At 39.4% G+C, this 16,541-nt stretch overlaps 1 protein-coding gene across 1 annotated transcript; it reads right to left on the bottom strand.

Moving 5' to 3' along the window:
* Positions 1 to 12,542: 12,542 nt before the first annotated feature.
* LOC123251297 (olfactory receptor 6Q1) lies at positions 12,543 to 13,496 on the bottom strand. Its single transcript, XM_044680532.1, has one exon. It carries the CDS (start codon positions 13,494 to 13,496, stop codon positions 12,543 to 12,545), a length of 954 nt encoding a protein of 317 aa, XP_044536467.1.
* Positions 13,497 to 16,541: the final 3,045 nt, after the last annotated feature.

The raw sequence follows: 16,541 nt of genomic DNA, 5'->3' as shown, positions 1-16,541 counted from the left end.
TAAAACTTAAGTTTTTAAAAGTTGTTCTTTTGTTTTTGTCAAACCCCTAATCTAATAGAAGTCTTTCAGAAATTTGAGAGTATTTATTATCTCTCTCCCACCCCTAATATGCACACATACATGCACTCATACTCTCACACACAAAGTTTTGCCTTCTTTTTTTCTGAGATAAAAATCTTGAGATTATTTAATTATTCCTTATATGGCATGGTATTTAGTCCCTTCCTTATCCTCATTGCTCTCACACAGGCTGGTATTCTTTTCAAACTCCAAATCTTTTTCAACTGAAATCCTTTCTAGCCTAGTTTTCCCCAGTCTGATCTTGAACAATTGATTTTCAACCAACTGCAAAACTTTCCATTTGTTCTCACTGAATTGCATTTTGTCAGATTTGGCCCATCATCCATTCCAGTCTGGTTAAGTTTGAATCTTGACTTGTTCCTGGTATTTGCTGGACCTCTCATCTTTTACATCCCATCTTCCTTGAAAAGGATATACCCAAAGGTTTCATCAAAAGCATTTTTTGAAGATGGGTTCATTGCAAGATAGAATCACAGAATCAATACTCTTGAGGAGACCTTGGAGATTATTTAGTGGTCCGACCTACTCTTTTAGTTGAGGAAGAAAATGAGGCCCCCAGAGGGAAAATAACTCTCCCAAAGTCACATAGTCCCTTCATAGGAAGCAGAAAAAGCTTTGAGGGTGGAGATAAAAAGAATTACAGGAAAGGACAGGCCTGTCTGGATCATGGCACTCATGCCTCTAAGGAGTCAGAAGAACAGAAGGGCCCTTAATGCCACCAGGGTGGTCCATAGGGCCTTGCCTTCCCCCATCATTTGATTTTATGTCAACCTAGAATCATAGACATTTGCAGCTAAAAAGAATCTTAGATCACAGACTGTTAGAGTTGGGAGAGACCTTATCAACCATCAGTCAGTGCGCATTCATTAAATATATACCATATGCTAAGCAATGAGGACATATATACAAAAAAGGAAATTTATTTTGGGGAGAAATTTAGAACAGAAAGTGTCAAAGATGGCAAAAGTATTAAAACATAAAATATCAGAACTGGAAAAGATCTTAGAAGATCAAACATAAGAGCTGGGAAGTTCAGACCACAGACATCAATTGTTAGAATTAGAAAGAACTTAGAAATTCAATTCAATAAATATTTATTAAGCAATCCCTTATACTATGCTAAACTCTGGAGACTAATAATAATAATAATAATAATAATAATAATAATAATAATAATTGGGGCAGCTATGTGGCTTAGTGGGTAGAGTGCCAGACCTGGAGACAGGAGGTCTGAGTTCAAATCTAGCCTCAGACACTTTCTAGGTGTGTGACCCTGGGCAAGTAACTTAACCACCATTGCATAGATACTTTGCCACTCTCTTGTCTTAGAATTGATACTAAGACAGAAGGCAAGAGTTTCTAAAAACAAAAAGGTGATAATTCCCACCATAAAGGAGCATACTTTCTGCTGGAACTTTATTGGTCCACATTCTCTCATTCCAAACTTGGTGATTTTCTACCACCCCAGAGCTTCCACACTGCACTGGGTATGGTCAACAGGACCTTGGAATACAAGATGCTTTATGACTTGGGTGTCTTATAGAACCTTGTCATGAAGTTAGCACTTTGGTCAAACCAACAATTATCACAAGGCACTCACCATGTCCCAGGCACTGTGCTAAGGCCTGGAAAGCTACACTAGGGCTGATAAAACACCCCACGATGCTGGGAGATCAGGAAGAGTTTCAAGGCTTGGCAGGTAAAATGGAGACAGAGAAGGAGAAGGCAGGCAAGTCAATATTCCTATTGGCCTCCTGTGCTTGTCAATAGGACATTCCAGGAATCACAAAGTACTTTCCATCTTTCATCTTCTAGCTTTTGAATTCCACAAGCCTTGGATCAATTCCTCCATTGATCCTTAGTTGTCTTTTGCAAATCAAGCAGAAAAAAAGATGACATTGGAACTCTGGACTTTGTCTATTAACAGGAGGGGAGAACTAAGACTAATGGGGAGGGGAGATCTGGGATGGAGAGGTGGGAATTTCAGCTCACTATAGGGAAGAATTTCTTGAAAGCAAGGCTAATCTACCAATTTTTTCAACAAAATAAATAATATTTATGAATATAAATAAATGCATGATTAATAAATAATATTTACATAAAATATCTAGAAGGGAATGAGTTATCTGCCATTGTAAATGTCCTGAAAAAGATGGGCTAAGCATGGAATGTCCTCTCTCCTTACCGTCTTCTTGTAGAACCCTGGGCTCCATATCAAGGTTCATTTTAAGTCCCATCTCCTAAAAGAAGCCCTCCTAATTCCCAGTTGTTAATGTTCTCCCTTCTCCAGGGCTAGAAATTACTTATCTGCTCTACAGATTTTCTGTGCAGAGGTATTATGAGTGAGCAGAGAACCCTCCTGAAAGCCATGAAGATGTGGGTTCAAATCCAGCCTCCAACTTTATGGTGATGTGGACCAAGATCACTTAATGTCTCACTGTCCTAAATCACACTTTTAGTTTCTAAGATTCAGATAAAATGCCAACCTGTATTGTGATCTGAATTGAAAGTATTTCCTCCACTAGGAGTTCTCAACCCCAAAAAGATCACAGGGGCACTCTCTGTTCCCAGACCTTACTCTTATTTTTCTATTTGTGTTGGTTTTATCCCCAAAGAACCTACTTATGAGCAAGAATATTTTTCATTATTGTGTCTCTGCAGCACCAGTAGCCAGTCCAAGACCTGGTGCATAGTAGAAACCTAATAATAGTTTTGCATAAATAAATAAATTATGCCAGAGACAAGGTTATTGATTCTTTTTTTAAACCTTTACCTTCCATCTTGGTGTCAATACTGTGTATTGGCTCCAAGGCAGAAGAGTGGTAAGGGTGGGCAATGGGGGTCAAGTGACTTGCCCAGGGTCACACAGCTGGGAAGTGTCTGAGGCCAGATTTGAACCTAGGACCTCCCATCTCTAGGCCTGGCTCTCAATCCACTGAGCTACCCAGCTGACCTCTAAGGTTATTGACTCTTGAAAAGATGATTCTCTCTTCACTCACCCACAAGTCTCAGTGTTCTTGGAGTACAATAATGGGGGCAGGAAGGGGATTGGAGAGGGAGGGAACTACTCCTGCTTCTTGAGCTGGGCACAGATGCAGGATCTCCATCAGAGTCATGCAGAAGGTAGAGAGGGTCCCGTAGCTCTAGAGAAAGCCCCTGAGAGTATACAACAGAAAGAAGCATCGGTGCCCTGGACCCTCTTTTGACTGTCTCCTTCTACATCCTCCCACTTGTGCTTCTGTCTCAGGTCCTTTAGGTATCTAAAGAATGTCTGCTTCACTCCCAGATCCAAGAAGACATCTTCTTTACCCAGGATGGGGAGATCTTAGCAATCGTTCAGCATCATAAACATACATATAGATCCTGATCATTCCTGGCTGATAGTCAAGGTTGGACACTTGGACTTCAGGAAGCTTCTGGGGAAAGAGCTAATGGTGCTATCATCAGGCAGAGGGATCTAGGAAAGTGAGAGCTGGAACAATCCCATTCCCCAAGACCCCATCAATGGTGATGCCAACTGGCCAGAAGGAAGAAGCAACTATGGCCTTAATCACTCCATCCAAAATCCATTTGTGCTTCATTGAAATTTCTCTCAATGAAAGAGAAATCAGAAACACACATACTTGGGAACCAGCTCTCTAGCTAGAAAGCCCAACTCATAATAATGACTGATAAGGATTGTCAATCCTCCTTCAAACATCACCCAGCTTTCTTTCCCCTCTCTGCCCAAGAAAAGGACCTTCTCTCAGTCAGTAGTGAAAAATGCTCTCTAGAACCCTAGAAGTTAGTCATCCAGGGAAAACCAAGTTGTTGTTATGAGTGTCTTCTTTGTGTCGGGGAAGAAATCACCAACAGAAGAGGTAAGAAGGGGGGCAGCTGGAAAGCTCAGTGGATTGAGAGTCAGGTCTAGAGACAGGAGGTCCTAGGTTCAAATCCGGCCTCAGACACTTCCCAGCTGTGTGACCCTGGGCCAGTCACTTGACCCCCATTGCCCACCCTTACCACTTTTCCACCAAGGAACCAATACACAGAAGTTAAGGGTTTAAAAAAAAAAGAGGTAAGAAAGACAGGAAAATGGTGGCTCCATGGTTTGAGTGAGTTGGGAATGAAAACAAAGTAATAAATTGAATTTAAGAATGAATGTAATGAAAAGGCTTTTAGTAAATGCTTATCATTTGCTAAGTTCTAGGAATATAAATAAGTGAAACAGCAGGAAGATAGGAAAAGCAAGAAAATGACTAAAGAAGATGCTTGTAGCTTCTTTCATATGAAGGATACCTAGAAAAATAGGTGCATTGATGCATAGTCACAGTGGACCTGTAATGGCTACAACCATTCCAGAAAATAATTTGGAATCATCCACCAAAAAAGGGATACAGAAGAGGAAGGTCACTGAACCAAAAAAAATCAACATGGCATTATCAGAAGACCAATGATGATGGTGATGGTGATGGTAAGAGCTAATATTTATATAGCCCTTTATGTTTTTTAAAGCACTTCACACATAACCTCATTTGATCATTCCTTCAACAACCCTGTGAAAGGAAGGGAAGAGAAAAAGCATTTATATAGCACCTACTATGTGCCAGGCACTATGCCAAGCATATTATCTTATTTGACTCCCATAAAAACCCTGTACAGCAGGTGTTATTATATCCCCATTTTACAGTTGAGGAAACTGAGGCAGAAATTGTGACTTGCCCAGGGTCATATAGCTAGTGTTTGAAGCTAGATATGAACTCAGGCCTTCTGGATTCTAGGCCCAGTGCTCTACCTACTGAATCACCCAGCTGCCTCTAGGCAGTTCTAGATAAGGCAATTAATTTTTGTTTGTTTTTTAATTATATGCATTTATTTTTTACTTGAAATTTTTTATTTAATTAATTAATTTTGAATATTTTTCCACGATTCATGTTCTTTCTCTCCCCTCCTCCCACCCCCTTCCTGTAGCCAACGAACAATTCCATTGGGCTTTACATGTGTCAAGCAATTAATATTATTACTCTTATTTTGTAACTGAGGATACTAAGAAGTTAAGTGGCTTGCTTAAAAGTATAGTCTTCTTCTGTACTAACTGGATGATGAGAAAGTGGGAGGTGCTCAAAAAAAAATCAACTGTGCAAGGTCAGAATGGAGATGACATGGAAGTCAGAAAAGAGACTTGGAACAATCAATTAAGCTTAATATGAGCCAAAAAGGTGATGTGTCAGTCACAAAAAAATTAATGGAAATATCTGCCTTCAGAGAAAGAATTGATGAAGTCTAAATGCAGACGAAAGCATACTATATTTCACTTTCTTTCTCCTTTTTTTTCTTTTGAGATCTCTTCCACAAAATTACTAACATGGAAAATGTTTTACATGATTGTACATGTAAAATCCAAATCATTTTGCTTCTCATCCTAGGGAGAGTGAAGGGATGAGATGGAGGAAGAAATTTGGAATTAAAATTTTAATAAAAACTGAAAATTGTTTTTATTAATAGAAAGGGAATACATATTATTTTTTAAAATTAATGGAAACATGGCCTGTATCAGTAGAAATATATGGTGGAAGTTATGACTATACCATAGAAGATACTCTGGAGAAATACGATATTGATTCCAAAATGGAAGATAAAGATTCAAAAAAAAAATTAAGATTAAGGGACCACAATTCTTAAAATACTCAGCATGGACAGGTCCTTCTATAGTTAAACAAGTAGTGATTTCCTATGATTGGTGGGCTTCCTTATCCATAACCCATGCAGGACCATTTGCATTGCTACAAAAGCTACTAGACTGGAGTCTACTTTGTTTTATCTAACTATTCCTTTCCAAACAAGGTGATTAATGAGCCTCTTCAACTTGCCTATTTTCTTTTTCTCCACCTTCTATCTTTTGCTTTGGCTACCTACTTCCTTGAAAACTGTTCATTTGATCCATTCTGAATTTGTTTCAGAAAAATATGAAAAGAAAAAAGAGCTGTCCGAGGTTCTGATTTATTTTGTTTAATCATCCTTATCTGTTAAAAAGATTTATTGGGTGCTGGGGGAGGGGGGGAGGGAGGTTGGCAACAGAAATGACAACAATACACAAAAGAAGGAATATCAATAAAAATACTTTTTTAAATGAAAAGAAAAGAAAGTGACCTTGGCAGGGAGGGCATAAACAGGTAGGGTATAGCTATTGCCAGACTTTGGAGAAATCACATCATTTCTGTTCCCCACACCCATGGTAGTTTCCTCACATGTAAAATTGGGGTAGAAATACTTTTCTTCCCTACACTGAAGGGTTGTTCTGAAGAAACTCATTTGTCAATCTTTAAGGCTTTATGGAACATAAGTTGTGGTTATTATTGTCATTCTAAGGTACTCTGTGCTAGACAAAAAATTGTATTCAGCTCTGGATTCCCCATTTTAAGAAAATCATTGACAAACTGGAGGATGCCCAGAGGCACCAGGAACTGAAGTGGGTGTTGCTAAAAACTATTTTTTGCCCTCTCCCTCATTGACTCTGAAATGGGATCATGGGAAAATGCTTTCCTAACAAGTCACTCTGGCATACCTGAGAATATCCAGATTTAGAGTGGAGGTTTTTCAGATCTTTAGCATCACACAGGCTACTTTCTTGACTTTGGTCAAGACACAGCCTCCCAGACCCTCATTTTCCTCATCTAGAAAATAGGGATGAGGAGAATCAGATGAGATGGCTTCTGGGGTCCCTTCCCACGCTAGATCCTGTGATTGAGCAGTTGGGAGTTTGTGCCTTTTCAGTACCAATATCATTCAGTAAATTCACTGTAATTTCTGTATTTTTTTCTTTGGGTTCCATGAAGTCAGGAGAAATTAGAGTCTTAATGAGATAAAGGAAAATATGAGTCAATTATGATATATTTATGAAACTGTATGTGATTTTTTTACATTTTAAAACCTACATAAAGCCGAGGGGCCTCCAATTGTGCCCTGAAAGGAGAACAGCTGTGCTCTGGACGGAGTCCTATGTAGTTCTGCCTGTACCTGCCAAATCCTGATCTAGAGACCAGGCCTGCTTGATCTTGCTTATACTGCCACCTGGTGGCTTGGGCAAAGACTGGACCTCACAGAGCTACTCTGGACCAAGCTCCTTTGGTATTCCGCCATGTGCCTTTTCTCCTCCAGCACCCATGTCACGAACAGGTGCATCAGTGTATGATCGACCATCAGTCCCAGCACTAGGCTCCTCTCCTTTTTCAGATAGCTTGAGAATTATCACATCAGTGTCTTCAAAACTGTACCATCCCTAGTGTAACATCTCTAGATTTCCATGGTGTATGCTTGGTCTGGATCAACTGCTCTTCCCATAGTGCTTTTCTTTAGAACCAATCCTACAGATCCATGTAGCACAATTGGATACTGTGGAGTGAAAGTCTAAATATGTCCATTCTACTCATGGAATTGAGGGAGAAAAAAAGTCTTTAAAATCTTTACAGATCTTTTCCATTTTTCATCTATTTGTAGCCTACTTCTGGTTATATCCTATTTATGTCCTTGGGATGATCAGTTATAATTGAGTCTTTCATCAAGATTTCCATATAAATAAAATGCTTTACTCCAATTCTTATCACTTTTTTATGAAATAATACTACTACTAATCTTCCACTATCCTGCTCAGTAAGATTTTACAAATGAGTTTATATTGTAAACTGCTGTTTTCCTTGGCTGCCATATCTCTCTGCTCAGGAAAGACATCTAAATTGGTTAAAAACTTCTTCTAAACAATTCAGTGAAGGTGCCTGAAAGCATTTATTTCTTCTGCTTTGTCCAGGTGGCCTTTCATCTATTTTCTGTTTATCTGTCTCTTACCCTTGCTCTCTGCTTTGGATCTGAATTGACTCAAATATTTTTGGTAGAAGGTAGAGAATATGTAATGTTTAAATAAATTAACATCAGAACAGTTATTGACTAGCTTTTACATACTCCATCAGGAAAAAGATTCTTATGGGCAGGGTAATGGCAATGAGTGGCACTGGAATGTGTTCTACTCAGCCAATGACCTACCCTCTCCCCTGACTCACAGTCCTAAGGTGATTAATGTTTTCTTCAATGAATAAGAGTTCCTGGAATCCACCTCCCAATGAATATGAAAGAGGAGATCAGAAAGTAAGAATATGTCATAAAGATCTTAATATAGACAACAGCCATTTGTTAAAAATAGAACAGTGGCATGATAGACCCAGCCCTAGACCTAGAATTTGGAGAAATCCATTCAAATTCCACTAACAGTATTTACTGATTATGGATTACATATTGACTGGAGAAATTGCCAAATCTTTCTGAGCCTCAATTTCTTCATTTGCCAAGTCATGAAAGGGAGCATGGTATAGTAGAGAAAATGCTAGATAGGGTGGGTAAGAAAGTTTGGATTCAAATTCTACTGCAAACACTTAAGTCTGTGGCCAGGATAAGTACTTTGAACCCAAGTTTCCTCATCTGTAAGATGGGAGCATTAATAGCACTGACAAGGTTTTTTGAAGAAAGTAATTTTTAAGCTTTAATGCATCACACAATCATCATATTACAGATCATTTCTGTGTAGTTCATCTTTTTTTTCTAAAACCCTTATCTTCTGTCTTAGAATCAATTCCTGGTCCAAGCTTTTGGGACAAGAACTCACTATTTGACAAAAACTGCTAGGAAAATTGGAAAACAGTATGGGGAAAATTGGGTTTAGATCAGCATCTCACACCCTATACCAAGACAAATTCAGAATGGGTAAATGACTTAAATATAAAGAGGGAATTTATAAGTAAATTAGAAGTGAACATGGAATAGAATACCTGTCAGATCTATGGGAAAGGAAAGAATTTAAGACCAAGCAAGAGATAGAGAACATTACAACATGTAAAATTAGTAATTTTGATTATATTAAATTAAAAAGGTTTTGTACAAACAAAACCAATGCAACCAAAATTAAAAGGGAAGCAGCAAAATGGGGAAAAATTATAACAAAAATCTCTGACAAAGATCTAATTTCTCTAATTTATAAGGAACTAAAACATTTATAGGAAATCAAGCCATTCTCCAATTGACAAGTGGTCAAGGGATAGGTAGTTTTCAGATGCAGAAATCAAAACTATCAATAATCACATGAAAAAGTGTCCTAAATCCTTCCTGATTAGAAAAATGCAAATCAAAGCAACTCACACCTAGAAAATTGGCCAATGTGACAGTAAAGGAAAATAATAAATGTTGGAGGTGATGAGGCAAAATTGGGGCTGTAAGACTAAAAATGAATGAATACTCCGAGTATTTAAATTTATAGGATTTAATGACAACAAAGCAAGAGAGAAAAGGGGTTCCTTCAGCTGAGTGAGCAAAGAGCCAGAGACCCAGTAGCCTACCACGCTTGAGCCAAAGTCAAAGCCCCAAAAGCCCCCTCAGTGTGGATTTCAGCAAATTTACAATCAAATCCATGCCAGGACACAACCCAACACTGGAATGCAAGACAAAGGAACCCCAGGAAAGAGTAAAGAATGATGGAAAATAAAGTCCCCAAAGTACAAATTTTTAAAATACACAGGACACTAATGTATTCCTGGTGGATTTGTGAATTGATTCAACCATTCTGGAAGGCAATTTGGAATTATGTGCAAAGAGCTATAAAAGACCACCTGCCCTTTGATCCAGCCATACCATTGCTGGGTTTGTACCCCAAAGAGATAATAATGAAAAAGGTTTGTACAAAAATATTCATAGCTGCCCTCTTTGTGGTGGCAAAAAATTGGAAAATGAAGGGATGCCCTTCAATTGGGAGAATAGCTGAACAAATTGTGGTATCTGCTGGTGATGGAATACTATTGTGCTGTAAGGAATGATGAACTGCTTGATTTCTGTGTGAACTGGAAAAACCTCAAACTGATTTGAAGCAAAATGAACAGAAGAAGGAAAACATTGTACACAGAAATTGAAACATTGTGGAAGGATCAAATGTAACCAACTTTGCTACTAATAGCAATGCAATGATATAGGACAATCCCAAGGGACTTATGAGAAAAAATGCTATCCACATCAAGAGAAAGAACTGTGGGAGTAGAAACACAGAAGAAAATATGATTTGTCACTTATTTATATGGGTATAGGATTTGGGGTTTGGGATTTTAAAAGATTATTATGAAAATTAATAATATGGAAATAATTATTGATATATTGATATATTGATACATATATACATGTATAACGCAGTGGAATTGCTTGTTGGCTCTGGGAGGAGGGAGGGAAAGAACATGAATCATGGAACCATGGAAAAATACTTAAAAATAAATTCATTAATTAATTTTTAAAAAAGAATCAATTCCTGGTTCTAAGGCAGAAGAGCAATAAAGCCTAGGCAATGGGGGGCGGGGGGGGTTAAGTGACTTGCCTAGGGTCACATAGTTGGGAAGTATCCAAGACCAGATTTGAATCCAGGACTTCCCATCTCTAGACCTAGCTCCCTATCCACTGAGCCACCTAGCTGCCATCCCTTACTCTTTATTTTGTGACAGGGTTTTGTTTCACTCCTTGGAATTACAGTCAAAGCTGGAGACAACTGTGACTAGCCTTTATAGTGATGAGTGAATCCTATTCCCTAGTTGCCCTCTGTTTAGTTCATCTTTAAAGGCAGGTCCCTAGAGTAGAGACCTTTGGAATCAGAGTCAGGGAGATATAAGTTCAAATACAACTTCTGACACTTACTAGCTGTGTGATTATAGACAAGTCACTTATCCTCCATGCATCTCAAGCACATCCCTAGTGTCTGTGTACTAAATCACATAGGGGATACTATCTGCCTTGTTGAAGGGATTTCCCATATTGGAAGGCCCCCAGACTGACTTTTAACATATAATTATTAACCTGTACCCATTCAACTGATAGAAGAAAGATTTAAATCATTCTCAATTCACAACAACAAAAAATTAAATGAGAGGTTAAATTTTTTAAAATTATAATCATGTAGTTTTGAGAGAGAGAGAAGAGAGACGTGCCACCATGCTGTTGAAAGGATGAATCAACTCAAGTTAGAAACAGAGCAAATCAGAAGTCCCAAGCCAATTAGTAGGGAGACCAAGTCCTTAAAAGGCTGTCATACTCTCAGACTGGGCAATTTGGGGAGGTATAATATCAAAAAACAAAAAATGAGGGAAAGTGTCCAAAATAAAGGTAACTGTATTCCTCTCTGATTAAGAACATTATGCTTATTTCTGGGATCCACATAATTTGGAAAGACAATGACAAACTGGAAAGGATTCAAAGGAGTGTGAATAGGGTTAGTGAAGAACTTGAGTCCATGTCATTAAGTATTTATTAAGTGTTATAAGAGTATAAGTTGAAGAAGCATGGGATGTCAAGCCTGGAGAAGAGAAGAAAAGACTTAGAGGAAATATGATAGTTATTACCAAATATTAGGCAACCTAATCTCACAGAAGAGCGATTATACATGTTCCTCTTGGTTTCCGATAATAGAACTAGAACTCCTGGGTGAGAATGGCAAAGAGGCAAATTTTAGCTTACAGAAAAATTTCCTCTCAAATAAAGCTTTCCAGAAAAGCAAATGGGGTGCCCCAGGAAGCAGCAGTTCCCCATTTCTGGAAGCCTTGGAGAAAAGACTGGCTGATCAATTGTTGAATTTATTGTTCAGCTAGGTAGGAGTCACAAAGGACAGTGTCCAATTTGAAGTTAGGAAGACCTAACTTTGAATCCAACCTCAGACTCTTATTAGCTATGTGAGCCTGGGCAGATCATGACCTCTCTCAGCCTCAGTTTACTCATCTGTATAAATAAATTACCTTATTCCCAGGATAAAGCACTTTGCAAACCATAAAGTGCCATATAAACATTAGCTGTTATTATTATTTGGGACTGTTCTTTTAGGGCAGGGGTCGGCAACATATGGCTCTCGAGCCATATCTGGATCTTTTGAGGGCCAGATATGGATCTTTCTGCAGGAGCCATAAAGTCCATTTTTTTTCAGGTGCTGTTACAGGAGCTCACACTGTGAGCACTGTACGGCTCTCACGAAATTACATTTTTAAAAATGTGGTGTTTATGACTCTCACAGCCAAAAAGGTTGCCAATCCCTGTTTTAGGGGAATTCTTATTCTATTATAGGTTGGATTAGATGGTTGCTGAGATCCTCTGCAGTGCTATGAGTATATGATTCCAAAAGTGACTTGCCTAATATATCATAGTGCCTTACCTTTAACCCCAGAGACCTAACTTTTCAGCTCCATCCCCTAGGTTTACTCATGGTGGAATGAAAAAAGCAATTGGTTTGGAGTCAGAGGATGACCCATGTTCAAATCTCACCTCTGCCACGTGATGCCTGTGTAATCTTGAGCAAGTTAATTAGCCTCTCTTAGCCTCAGTTTCCAAATCTCTAAGAACTGGACTCAATGACCACTTTGGTTTCTTTCGACTAAAAGTCTACAATCCCTTTTTTCTAAAGATATGAACCATTTGCCTCTTCATGACCCTTTAAACAACTTGAGTGAGAAGGCTCTGCCCAGGGCGCCCTTCACCTCCTTGTTTCGAAGGCTATAGATGAGAGGGTTGAGCATGGGCGTGACAATAGAGTAGAACACTGACACCACTTTATTGAAGTTCATAGAGGAGGCCATCTTGGTCCGGACATACATGAAGAAAAGTGTCCCATAGAAAAGGCTCACAACCGTCAAGTGGGCAGCACAGGTGGAAAAAGCCTTCCAGCGTTCTGCCGCCGAGTGTATGTGCAGTAACGTCCAGACAATGTTACCATAGGACACGGCAATGACCACGGATGAGACCAGAAGCACAGCCAGTGAAATCAGGAAGTCAACTTTCTCCTTCAGTGTGACATCTGAGCACGAGAGTGCCAGCAGGGGCGATGCATCACAGAAGAAGTGATCGATGACATTCGAACTACAGAATGTGAGCTGGTTCATGAGGTAGATGGGCAGGATTGGGGTGAGGAAACCCAGCAGCCAGGAGGCAGCAGCCAGGCGGATGCAGGTACCCCAGGACACCAGAGCTACATAACGTAGAGGCTCACAAATAGCCACATACCGGTCATATGCCATAGCAGCGAGCAGAAAACACTCTGTGGCACCAAGGAAGGTAAAGATGAAAAGTTGGGACAGGCAGCCAGCATACGAGATTGTCTTGCCCCCAGCTATCCCAATGAATCCTGACAGCATCTTGGGCACAGTGACTGAAGTATACCAGATTTCAAGGCAAGAAAGATGGGTCAGGAAGAAGTACATGGGTCTCTGGAGCCTATGGTCTAAGCCCACCACAAGGATGATGGCCAAGTTCTCTGTCACAGTGAACAGGTACATGAGGAGGAAGAGGATGAAGAAAAGATGGCGGACTTCTTGGACACCAGCAAAACCCACCATGACAAATTCAGTCACCAGGGTCCAGTTCCCCGAGTAAGGTTGCATCTATGGGGTGGAGATAATGTGGATGAGGCCAAAGCCAAGCTTTTAGTAAGCCTTCAAGGTTCTCTATCTTTATATCTTTATCTCTGTGTCTGTCTTAGAGGCAGCTAGATGGATCTAGTCAGGAAGCCCTCAGTTCAAATCTGGCCTTGGACACTTCTTAGTCATGTAATCCTGGGAGAGTCATTTAACCTCTGTCTGGCTCAGTATCATCAACAGTAAAATGGGATTAATAATAACAGTGACTCTCCGAGATTGTTATGAAGATCAAATGAGATAATATGCATAAAGCACAGTGCTTGGCACATATTAGAAGTTTAAGAAGTTCTCATACTCCTCTCCCTCCCTTTTCTATCTAACAGAGATCAAATGAGGGAAAGTCTATGATTTTCAGCATGTTGTCCGAAAATCACTAGCCATTCCCATCCAGAAATACTTCTCATGAGGTTCCTGGCCCCAAAAAGAGGGCCTGATAGCAAGGGTCCAAGATATGTGACCCACAAGCAAGTGTTCAATATAAAACATTATAGACAATAAAATAATTATATGTGATGGGCAAATAAAGTATTCCATCCCTGAGAATTTTTGAGCAGAGAGGCAGCTGGGTGGCTCAGTGGATTGAAAGTCAGACCTAGAGATTGGAGATCCTAGGTTCAGGTCTGACCTCAGACACTTCCTGGCTGTGTGACCCTGGGCAGGTCACTTGACCCCCACTGCCTAGCCCTTACCACTCTTCTGCCTTGATGGAAGGTAAGGGTTTTTAAAAAATAAAAATAAATGAAAATCAAAATATACGGAGAACTGACTCGAATTATAAGAATACAAATCATTCTGAACTGGAGGATTTCTTTTAAAAAAAGAATTTTTGAGCAGAGAAGTACTTACACAATCAGATGATCTATTGTTGAGTTATTTCAATCATATCTGACTCTTCATGACCCCATTTGGGGTTTTCTTGGTAAAGATACTGGAGTGCTTTGCCATTTCCTTCTCCACCTCATTTTACAGATGAGGAAATTGAGACAAATAGGGCTAAATTACTTACCCAGGGTCCCACGCCAGTAAGAATCTGAGATCCATTTTGAACTCAAGTCCTCTTGACTTCAAGGCCAGCACTCTATCCTCTGCTGCCCTTTTGATCAAATCTACGAACTATGAAAATTAGTCCAGAAGCAATATGAAAGAAGTTTGGAGAGGGGGAAAGAGTAAAGACAGGGAGACCTGGGAAAATGTTTTTCATTATAGCCTTATTGCCCCTATTCATTTCAAGTTCTAGAAACCAAAGATGGGACTACATAAAGATTTTCACGCAGATGCTTTCACATAGAAATTAGACTTTAGTATTTGGTCTTCTTTTGCAGCCTAAAGAAGAGCGCTGTCCAGATGGTTGGAGGAAGCAGGAGGGGATGATAAGAGAGGGCAGTGGGCACAAGATAGGGAAGTAAAGACTGACTCGGGTCAGGGGACCTCACTTTGAATCCTAGCTCTGCTGGGAGTTGCCAGGTGACCCCTAGACAAGTCGTTTCACATCTCTTTCCTTCTTCTTCATCATCCACATAATGAGGGGTGTCAGAACTTTGGAAGACTTCAGAGTTCCGATCAATACAATGACCAACCAATGATCCAAAGGTCCAGTGATAATGTATGTCACCTAATTCTGGACAGAAAGGTGCAGAAAGAGGCATACATCTTTGGACACAGCCAACGAGAGGATTTGTTTTACTTGGGTATGTTATTCATTATAAGTTACAAGGATTTTGTTTCTGGTTTTTTGTTTTGTTTTGTTTTATGAGGGGGCAAGATTTGAAGGGGAGAGAAGGGAACTAATGGTAACGTTACAAAAATGGAGAAGGGAAAAAGGGTCATTAAATTATTTTTTTAACCCTTCCCTTTTGTCTTAGAATCAATACTATGTATTGGTTCCAAAGTGGAAGAAGCAATAAGGACTAGGCAATAGGGAATAAGTGATTTGCCTAGGGACACAGAGATAAGAAGTGTCTGAGACCAGATTTTAACTCAGGACCGCCTGTCTCTAAACCTGGCTCTCAATCCACTGAGCCACTCAGTTGCTATCTGAAGCATTTTTTAGAAGTACAAAAGAGAACAAGAGGGAATAAAGAAGGAAATGTCAACAAGCCAGTTTTCAAACAGCATTTTGAATTTATTATATACTTTCATAAGTAGTACATAACAGAAATTTTGTGGTTTCACATACAAACTTCATTTTCCATTCTACTTTGCATATGAAAGCAGTTTTGGTTTTTGTATCTGTTAAATTAAAAATAAGAACATAAATACTTTTTTTTCAGCTCTTACCTTTTATCTCAGCATCAATTCTAAAACAGAAGAATGATAATAAGGGCTAGGCAATCGGAATTAAAGAACTTGCCCAGAGTCATAACTCAGAAGTATCTGGGGCCAAATTTGAACCCAAGACCTCCTATTTCTAAGCCTGAAAGTTTATACTTTTACATGAAGATATTAGATTGGATGACCTCCAATATCCCTTCTCACTCTATATAAATCTAGAGCTCCTGCTCTTTAAAATGAATAGATTAGACTAGATGATCTCTGAAATCCCTTCCAATTCTATCTCTATGTTCCTAGGTTTAAGTTGCCCCAAAGATGGACCCAAGAAGACCTGGTCATTGGTTATATATAAAAGATGAGGGATGGAAGGAGGCAAAGACAGTCACAAGGTTACAAATATAAGAGAACTGATGAACCATGGGATCACTGGCAGAAAAAGAGAAGTTGAAACAAGAAGCAGGTTTAGAAGGGAAGAAACAAAACTTGTTTTGGGACATGTAGAGCTTCTCCAGGGAAGTAGTCAGAGAGGCAGCTGGCCAGAAATAGAAGAAACAACATGGGAGTCATCATCACAGAAATTGTAGAAGCATCAGGAGTGAATGAGGCCAACCCAAGAGAGAAGAGAACCAAGGAAAGACTCTGGGGGAACCCCAGTCATAAGGGATGAAGAAGAGGATGAAGAATCAGTAAAAGAAATGGAGGAAGGACAGTAATCTAGCACTTTCCTGTCTACAGACT

Source organism: Gracilinanus agilis, chromosome 6 (genome assembly GCF_016433145.1).
Source record: "Gracilinanus agilis isolate LMUSP501 chromosome 6, AgileGrace, whole genome shotgun sequence".
Classification (NCBI taxonomy): Eukaryota; Metazoa; Chordata; class Mammalia; order Didelphimorphia; family Didelphidae; genus Gracilinanus; species Gracilinanus agilis.
Note: the sequence above shows the minus strand (reverse complement) of the source record. Positions and strands in the feature narration are given on the sequence as shown.

Coding starts and splice junctions, on each gene's coding strand:
- LOC123251297 (XM_044680532.1), bottom strand. CDS start 13,496: ATGCAACCTTACTCGGGGAACTGGACCCTGGTGACTGAATTTGTCATG.